The sequence below is a fragment of the Terrapene carolina genome, unplaced genomic scaffold, assembly GCF_002925995.2.
Source record: "Terrapene carolina triunguis isolate 2854851 unplaced genomic scaffold, T_m_triunguis-2.0 Scaffold42, whole genome shotgun sequence".
Taxonomy (NCBI): Eukaryota; Metazoa; Chordata; order Testudines; family Emydidae; genus Terrapene; species Terrapene triunguis.
Window position 1 is genome coordinate 11,048,879 of NW_020664393.1, and position 10,000 is coordinate 11,058,878.

Consider the following 10,000-nt stretch of genomic DNA (forward strand, 5'->3'; position numbering starts at 1 on the left):
TTTAATTGCAGTGTAGATTTACGGATTCTGGCTGGAGCCCAAGTTCTAGGATCCTACGAGCCTGAGTCAGCTGGCACAGGCCAGCCACGGGTGTCTAATTGCAGTGTAGACATGCCCTCTGCAGAGACAAATTGGAGAAGGATGGTCTTCTAGCTAATGCACAGGACTCGAAGTCAGGACTAGGGTTCATTCCCAGTCTGCCACTAACTTGCTGTGTGATCTTGTACAAGACATGTAATCACTCAGTGTCTCAGTTTCCCTCTCAGTAAAATGGGGCTATCACATAGATCTACCTCCTAAAGAGCTAAAAATTCAAAAATTCCTGGGATGGAAGTACTGGTATTAACTTATTAAGTTAGCTAGAGGAAGACAGGCTGAATAAAAAACCTCTTGTTTGTTGTTATTTGTATTGCAGCAGAGCCTGAAAGTGCTGAAACAATGGGTCCCATTGTGCTAGGAGCTGTACAAACACAGAGAAAGAGAAAGTCCCTGCCTTTAACAATTTACAGTGCATTGGCACAGGAAATGTCTACAAGACAGGAAATGGGGACATACAGATATGAAATCACTTGCCGAAAGTCACACAGAAACACAGTGCCAGAGCCAGGAACAGAATCTACGTCTCCTGAGTCTCAGTCTAGTACCCCTCATCCACTATGGTTAATTATGCTGCACAATTACAGGCTCTGAGGACATCATGCTGATATAAATCCTAGCACCCTTCCTCTTCCTTCCAACAGTGGATTTCAGGAAGCTGAGCTCACATGAGCATGTTCCCTGGGGCCTAGTTGATGAAGTCTACCCATCCCAGCACTCTCATCTTTTGTATCTTGTCTCTAGTAAGTTTAAATCCTCCAGCCAATATGTGTGTGTTCCTGGTTTAGTCTCTTCTTCTAGACATAGACATAATGTTCTTCTATGCTAGCTCCTCCAAAATTGGCTGGGTTCCAAAGATATTAAAAGGAAGATTTCAGTGAGCTTTTATATCAATAATTTATGCTGAAATTACTGTCAATCTCTGGGCTGCTACTGTGCTTCACTGTGATTGGAGCTAATAGCTATTACCGGGATTTCATATTTTAATTTAACATTAAGAAACCATCTGGAGCTTTTATTTCATGCTAACATAATGCCACAGTTGTGCTCAATATAGTCAGCAGCTTTATCTTGCTATAATGAGAGAGAAATACACACGCACTGAATCAAATTATACCTTCATATTTGTCATATTTGTGCATTTCTGCTGAAACCATATTTTCATAGAATTTAATATCAGATCTAGTCTGACCTCCTGCATAACACAGGCCAAAGATCCTCACATAGTCATCTCTGCATCAAACCCATAGCTTATTTCACCTATAGCCTATCTTTTCCAAATATATTCAGTCTTGACTTAAAGTTGAAAGGGGAGGAGAATCCATCACACCTTGAGCTTAGTTGTTCCAATGGTTAATTACCAAAATGTGTGCCTTATTTCCAGTCTCTATTTGTCTAGCTTCAGCTTCCAGCCATTGAATCTTGTTATGCTATCTTCCGCTAAACTAAAAAGCCCCCTGCTGTCAAAAATCTCTTTTCCATGCAGGAACTTATAAACCACAATCAAGTCACCTCCTACCCTTCTTGTCAATAAACTAGATTAAAGAAGCTCAATCTCTCACTATAAGGCATGTTTTTCATACCTCAGATCATTTTTGTAGCCCATTCCTGATCCCTCTCCAATTTGTCAATATCCTTTCTGAAATGTGAACACCAGAACCAGACACAATATTCCAGCAACAGTCTCACTAAAGCCATATGCAGAGGTAAATACTCCCTCCCTCCTTCTACTTGATATTCTCTTGTTTATAGATGCAAGGATGCATTGGTCTTTTAGCTACAGCATCGCACTATAAGCTACCGTGACCTCTGACTCCTTTTCAGAGACTGCTTTTCATGATACAATCACCATTTTTAAGTGTGACCTACATTCTTTTAGATGTATGACCTTGCATTTGCTGTGTTAAAACAGACACTGTTCAAATGCACCCACCTTACCAAGTGATCTAGATCAATTTGTAAAATTGACCCGTCCCCATTATTATTTAACACTCCATCAATTTTGTGTAATCTGCAAATTTTACCAGCAATATTTTTTATATTTTCTTCAAGATCATTGATAAAAATATTGAATAGCATTGGACTGAGAACAGAGCCTGCTGGGACCCCACTAGAACCATCACCACTGGGTGAGTCCCATGCACAGTTACTTTTTGAAATTTATTAGTTAACCATTTTTAATCCATTTATTATGGGCTACATCGATTCCGTATAATGCTATTATATCATAATGTTATTTGAGACTAAGACTTACAGAAGTCTAACTTTATTATTGCAACACAACCACCTTTATCAATCAAACTTGTATTCTCATCAAAAATAATTTCAGGTTTATTTGACACGACCTATTTCTCATAAAATCATGTTGATTACCATTAATTATGTTACCATGTTTTAGCTATTTACTGATTATATCCAACATCTGCCTTTCTATGATTTTGTCCAGGATTAATGTCAGGCTAACAAGCCTATAGTTTCTTGGTTCATCCTATTTACCCTTTTTAAATATTGGCACAGCACTAGCTTTATTCCAGTCCTCTGGAACTTCACCTGTGTTCCAAGATTTTATTAAAACTCAACATTAATTATTCAAAGACCTCCTTGGCCAGTTCTTTTAATACTCATGGATGCAGGTCCTCTGATCCTGCAGATTTTTAAAAAAAGGTTTAACTTGAATAGTTCCTGTTTAACATCCTCCCTAGTTACTGATGGTATAGAAACCATTTCACAATCAGTGTAAGACAGGGATCGGCAACCTTTGGCATGTGGCCCGTCCTCACAGATCAACAAGTATATATATATTCTACCATATGGAACTATATTCTGTTAGCTCAAAATGAATGAAATTAGATTATGATCATTTCCACCTAGTCAACCATCAGGTTTGTCAAGGAGGTTCTGTTGGTGTAAGTGGGAAAGAATGTAGTCCAGTGTTAGATTTTGTTTTCTATGCCACATACAACTGAGTACTAAAATTTCTTCCTTTATATACTCAACTGCAACCAATAGCACATGTATCAAGGAAACTCTTACTTCCACAAGGAAGAGACTAATGGACATTGGGTTAATCAACTGAGATTGTGGAGTTTTCATTTATCCCTTCCATCTGAGCTCCATATTTCCTCTATTGGTAGTACTAGTGCAACATCAATGGGCAGTTCTAATGCTGTGTATTTAAAACTATACCCCACTTTCCAAGCTCCTTTCCTTTCATAAGTCTTTCAGCTTCAAGTAACCAAACTGTGTGAATTCTTAAACTGCTTTTAAGCTTAGCTCCTCAGTACCACGTATAACATGATACTAATTAACTGATAATATTTAGATAAAACAGCAACAAATGGTCACAAAAATGTTAGGAAGAGTTTGACTGATGCTCTCAACAGAGTCACTGGGTTCTACATGTATATTCACTGCAAAATACTTTGCCTTTAGATCAGTGCTTAATTTGTAATGAAAGAGGTGCAAGGCTCACACAATTTTTGTACTTTCATAATTGATACAGTAAGCCCAAAGGTGCCGGGGATATGAACTGCCAAGCCTAGAGTTGCTAGGGCTCAGCACTAGCAAGCCCTGGCACAAATTAAACACTGCTTTAGATACAATGTTGTAAATCCACATTGACTCCAATAAATGTATTTATGCCAGTGTAATTGAGAGCAGAATTTTACCCTAAATTTAACAACTGAGTCCTGTGCTCTGACTTCACTTTCCTTGTTCACCCTTGCTGAAGTGGTGAATTCAGTAAAAATGTACTAGAAGCACTACACAATTGTGTTTTCTGATGCTATGTTTCTGCTGTGTGCAGTCAAGTCTAGTACATTTCAAACTTCTATGTGCCACTGAAGGGAAAGCATTTCCATGCAAGAGATGCAGTCATTGCTCTACTGAATGTAAATGTTCTTCTGTTCTTGGAGGCAACATAGAGGCAGACACAAGGAAATAAAGGAAGGAATGTGAGAAGGATCAGAAACAAAAGAGGATACATATTCAAACAGAGGAACAACACACAGAAGCACAAGAGAAGATGAGAAAGATAGTGTGTATAAGAGCAATATATATTGGGGAAAATATGCAGAGAAGAGATAGGAGGAAACAAAAAAGCAAGTAGGAGAAATAGTATCTGGAGAAGAAAGGAAGGTGTCATGGAGAATTTTTTTAAATAAAGAAAAAAGTTAAGGACAGAGAAAAACGATGCTGGCAACTAGAGTCAAAGACACTGCTAGGTAAAAACTGTCTCCTAATATTTTAGAGTCCAGCCTTCCAATCTGAAGGAGTATAAGATCAAAGTCTTCTGCCAAACAAAAAAGACATTGAAGTCCGGTAGTGTTTTCTGGTAATGCAATAAATACCTTGTGTCATCTTTATGTCCTGGGACTTTAATCATGTTGGTACTTTAAAAATCTCATGTCTGAGCTATTGAAGTCCTCAAATCATGGTTTAAAGACTTCAAGGTGCAGAGAATCCTCCAGCAAGTGATCCGCGCCCCACGCTGAAGAGGAAGGCGAAAAACCCCCAGGGCCTCTGCCAATCTGCCCTGGAGGAAAATTCCTTCCCAACCCCAAATATGGTGATCAGCTAAACCCTGAGCATGTGGGCAAGACTCACCAGCCAGACAGAATTCTCTGTAGTAATTCAGATCCCACCCCATCTAACATCCCATCACAGGCCATTGGGCATATTTACCACTAATAATGAAAGATCAATTAATTGCCAAAATTAGGCTATCCCATCATACCATCCACTCCATAAACTTATCAAGATTAGTCTTGAAGCCAGATATGTCTTTTGCCCCCACTGCTCCTCTTGGAAGGCTGTTCCAGAACTTCACTCCTCTGATGATTAGAAACCTTCATCTAATTTCAAGTCTAAACTTCCTGATGGCCAGTTTATATCCATTTGTTCTTGTGTCCACATTGGTACTGAGCTTAAATAATTCCTCTCCCTCCCTGGTATTTATCCCTCTAATATATTTATAGAGAGCAATCATATCTCCCCTCAGCCTTCTTTTGGTTAGGCTAAACAAGCCAAGCTCTTTGAGTCTCCTTTCATAAGACAGATTTTCCATTCCTCGGATCAACCTAGTAGCCCTTCTTTGTACCTGCTCCAGTTTGAATTCATCCTTCTTAAACATGGGAGACCAGAACTGCACACACTATTCCAGATGAGGTCTCCCCAGTGCCATGTATAACGGTACTAACACCTCCTTCTCACCACTGGAAATACCTCGCCTAATGCATCCCAAGACCACATTAGCTTTTTTCACGGTCATATCACATTGGTGGCTCATAGTCATCCTGTGATCAACCAATACTCCGAGGTCCTTCTCCTCCTCTGTTACTTCCAACTGATGCGTCCCTAGCTTATAATAAAAATTCTTGTTATTAATCCCTAAATACATGACCTTGCACTTTTCACTATTAAATTTCATCCTATTACTATTACTCCAGTTTACAAGGTCATCCAGATCTTCCTGTACGATATCTCCGTCCTTCTCTGGCAATTGGCAATACCTCCCAGCTTTGTGTCTTCCACAAACTTTATTAGCACACTCCCACTTTTTCCTCGGATCCTTTTGGAAAAAAAAAAAAGTCTATGGAATCTATTCTGAACCTTCCTAACCCAGCCTCTGAGACAACAAGCTTACAAAGTCCTCAGTCACTGAAATTTAATCAATTCTTATTTTCCAGGTGAAAGTTGAAAGTGAGAATACAGAAAGTATGTACAGTAAAAGCTTTTTTATCTGGCATGTGTGCTGCCTCCGCCCGCAGGCACCCTCCCCACAGCTCCCATTGGTCGTGGTTCGCGGTCAATGGAATCTACAGAGCCAGTGCTTGGGGCAGGGTGGAGGCAGCATGCAGAGCCACCTAACCGTGCCTATGCCTAGGAGCAGCAGGGACAGGTCGCTGCTTGCGGTGAGCTGCCCAAGGTAAAAAAAACTTTTACTATACTTATATATGTATCACTACCATAAGATTAGATAATGATTTCTTAGCTCTTTCAGCTGAATAAATGGTGAAATTTTTACTCTATGCAGCTGAGTAAAGGGATGTAAAGGTGCCTTTAACTCACCCTTGGCACTGCCCAGATCTCTGGCCACACCCTCAGTCTCAGTGTAACACAAGAAAGCCTCAGGGCTTTTCTATGTTATAGTAGCATGTAATGGCTGTTACGTGATAATTATGCTAGCTAAGGAACTCCAGAGTATGATGCATTTTCCAGGCCTGGAGTATGTTCCTGCACTGGGGAGCCATAGGAGCCTCTTGTGCTGTCAAATCTGAAGGGCCTCGATCTGGCCCAGGATATGTACTTAATGCTAATTTGTGCCAACCTAGTTAATTGGTGGAGCGGGAGAAGTGGCATTTCTTCTATCTCTAATCAGGCTTCAATTTAGCTAAAAATTAGCACATTATATTGTCTGTTGAATCACCCTAGTCACAAGGCAGAGAGCAGGGAGATGTTATATGAATCTGAGCTAGTCAAAATTCAATTTGAAAGGTTCTCAGAAATGCAATGTCCATAAGATTTGCCCAGCCCAGCTGCGACAGTGAAGACTGCAGTATCAGCATCTAGATATCTGAAGTTAGACAGATAGATACATAATTAACTATGATAAAATTATTGACCTGATCCTGAAATCCCTATTCAAGCAAAACTCACACTCAGATCCAGCAATGGGAGATTCGCCTGAGCGATTCGCCTCACGTCAGTATTCTTGACTTACTCCATTACAATGCACTCAGCATTCTGAGGAAAAATCATCAGAAAGATCTAAGCGGATCCAAAGCCCTGCTTTTTTATTTTCAGGAGAAAATTTCAAGAAATGGAAACTTCATTTTTTACTTTCATGAGAACGTTTATTTATGAACAAGATGTTTCTTTTGCTCTCTTGCAAACACACAAAAATGTAATTTTTCTAAATGGGTTTGATTGCAGTGGGAATCATCTCACATATTATATCTCTGCTCAGCAGGCTTAATTCAAGGTCTTTTTACTTTCAGAATCATGTTTCAGCATTTTTTCCAATCAGAACATAAAGGGCCTACCTTGAAGAAAGTCATGGTTGCTCCATCTTCCACTGCACCATACTCTATCTTTGTCTGCTTGGCTAAATCATCAGCTGAATCAATGGGAGATTCCATTCGCTCCACTGTCAGAAAGGCGGCTAGGTTAGCAGTGTACGAGGAAATGATGATAAGTGTGAAAAACCACCAAATGCCTCCCACTATCCTGGTGGAGAGGGCTTTGGGCATAAGCTCAGAACCTAATGGAAATTAGGGGAGAAAGGTGAAACCAGTGCACAGAAAACAATCCGCAAGCATTCGGCACTTTTTTTGTCACAGTGTTGAGAACAGAATCACTGCACAAAAAATCTTTAAGCTACAGGCTTACATATTGCTTGTACAAACAAACACAACTGAAATGGAAAATAGGGACTGATTACACTACAAAACAGATTTGGGGACTGTGGGAAACAAAATATAGTAATGGCAGACTCAAAGCGCAGTTTTGGCATGAGATAATGTGCAATCTTATTTTTATTTTTATTTTTTTTTGTTTCATGACAATAGAAAACAAGAAGCAAAAGCAGTAATTGGAACTGGATTGTCAAAAGAAGCTTTATACTAAAAAAAAACTCACAGCAGGCTTGAGCCTCTAAGTTAATAATAATACTTACTGTAGCCTGTCTACTGTGCTTTTTCTTCAAAGCATTTAAAGATTAATTAAGCAGTTCATAAAAACTTTTTTTGATGAAAGAAAAATATGTTGTTGCTGAAAAAAGCAAATACAAAGCAGAGTATTTCAACGCCCCAAAACTATAAGAACCTTGACTTCTGCCACTTCTATTGTAATAAAGTCTTGTTTAGCAATTTCTCAGATAAAAGAAAACATCTCCCATCTCTATAATTAGCCCACAATTTCAGATAAACATGGGTGGCTGTGCCACACATTTAACTTGATAGAGCAGCAATGACAATATTAGACTGTTATGCATAAAGTAGATAAAGATAGATTATAATGCATTGCTGGAGTTGCCTGCTCATGGCACTAAAGAATGGAGGGGGCGCCACACATTGTATGGTAATTTGCATAATTATTAATGCCAATTTATAGCCTAATGAGACAATTTGTAGCACATGACCTCCTCTTGTGCTTAATTATTATGAACAGGGAAAAATGGAATTCAGTTTACTTAATTTGCATCAGAAATATAATTGTAAACTGACATATATGGATTTTCCCCATTAAATTATAGCTAATAATCATAAGGTAAACAATTCAAGTTTTGCCATGAATAAAATATATAAAAAAAACTTTGAGAAGTATATATGCATTTTTAAAGAAATAGTTTATCAGTACTGATATATCATTTTTAGTCAATTAACTGATTTTTATTACTACTTGGGTAAAATGAATGAAGGCAAGATGGACTATTTTATTCCTGATAAATTATGTTGTTTATATTACATTAATTAAGGAACTGGTCCAGCAAGGTAACACATCTTCAGATAAATGTAGGTTATGCCAATCTTTCAACATCAATGCAACAAAAAAGAAAAAGAAAAGAAGTGGTATCATGACTGGTCTATTTGATCCAAAACAGTCCATCTGACCCTGCAGTTCATCTTACCCTTGCTGTTTCAAACAAAAAAAGGTGACAGACTTGGGCATGATAGCCAACTCCAGTGCCAGACTGCCTAGAACTCTGCAAGGAAAAAAGTAAAAAAGTACCTTTCTGATGTAGTCGCTCCTAGGCCCTGTCAGTCAGACACTTAGACACCATAACACTACAATATTTCCTAATAAGCCCACTATCTTCAAAGTATTATTTTAATTAAAAATCAACACTAGTAGAGTCAAGCAAGACTGGGAAAAAAAGAACAGTGGAAATGTTTGCCACAGTTGCCCCAATTACCACAAGTTCATATCTTACCCAAGGACTTAAACAGAACGCCACCTAGGCCTGTGAAACAGAGCCTGGTTAGGTGCTGACTGTCATGTACCCAAGGTAACGTCATGTCCAGCACTATATCCCACAGTTTCCTGGGGGCTAGGGGTGTCAGCAAAAAATGTATGAGTTTCCTCTATCATGTATCCTCCTCCAGCATTCAAGAAAAGTGTTGTAAAGACATTAATCAATATTGAAGTGGCATTTAAATATTGATTAATGTGTGTACTAACTGGCCACAATTGATATTATATGTATTTATGGGAAATTATTATAACTAACTAGAACTAAGCACAATTTGTGTTTGTGTCAAAACTTACTGTTGTGTCACATTAGGGCTGCGAGGCAAACTGAAAAAAGCAATAATCAAAGATAGGATGACCCTTCACCCATAACATGGTTTCCTCATTAAGTTATTGTAGCATGTATGGTGCAAAAGGCAAAATGGTATAATGTAAGGATGGAATATCAACCTTAACTAGAATTATACTTGCTGTTTGTGGTCTGTGCCACAATCTTAATAGTATTGGAAATTAGCAGCCATGTGGAGGTGATAACAATTTGCATTCATATGAACCTTGATGATCCATTGGGGAATTCTGATGTAAGCCCCCCCAGATTTGACTCATTCATCCAGGGTATCTGCCTTTCTATTGTCCAGGTTAGTGACTCCGTTCCATTTTCTTTCAAGAGGTGGATTCAAAGTTAATACTGTTCTGATGAACATTAATTTGAGAGGTTTCTGTCTGAAAACCCATGGTTTGCTCCAACTCTGTCCCTTATAGAGATGGCCATGTCCTATCCCCCACATTTTATAGCACCCAAGATGTGCAACACTCATGCATGGCTCTATCAATATCTTGAAGAAAGACAAATGCCATATAGACATCCTCTCTACTCCTTCTATGTGTTTTGGCCCAGTTTTACACAGTACACATATCTTTGCCATCAGTATAG

At 38.7% G+C, this 10,000-nt stretch overlaps 1 protein-coding gene across 2 annotated transcripts in view; it reads right to left on the reverse strand.

Moving 5' to 3' along the window:
- GRIK2 (glutamate ionotropic receptor kainate type subunit 2) overlaps window positions 1–10,000 on the reverse strand; it is a 568,360-nt gene that overhangs the window by 121,746 nt on the left and 436,614 nt on the right. For both annotated transcript variants that reach the window (XM_024198431.1, XM_026652891.1), the window contains one exon: window positions 7,140–7,357. In XM_024198431.1, the coding sequence (XP_024054199.1) occupies window positions 7,140–7,357 (218 nt within the window). The remainder of the gene's footprint in view (window positions 1–7,139; window positions 7,358–10,000) is intronic.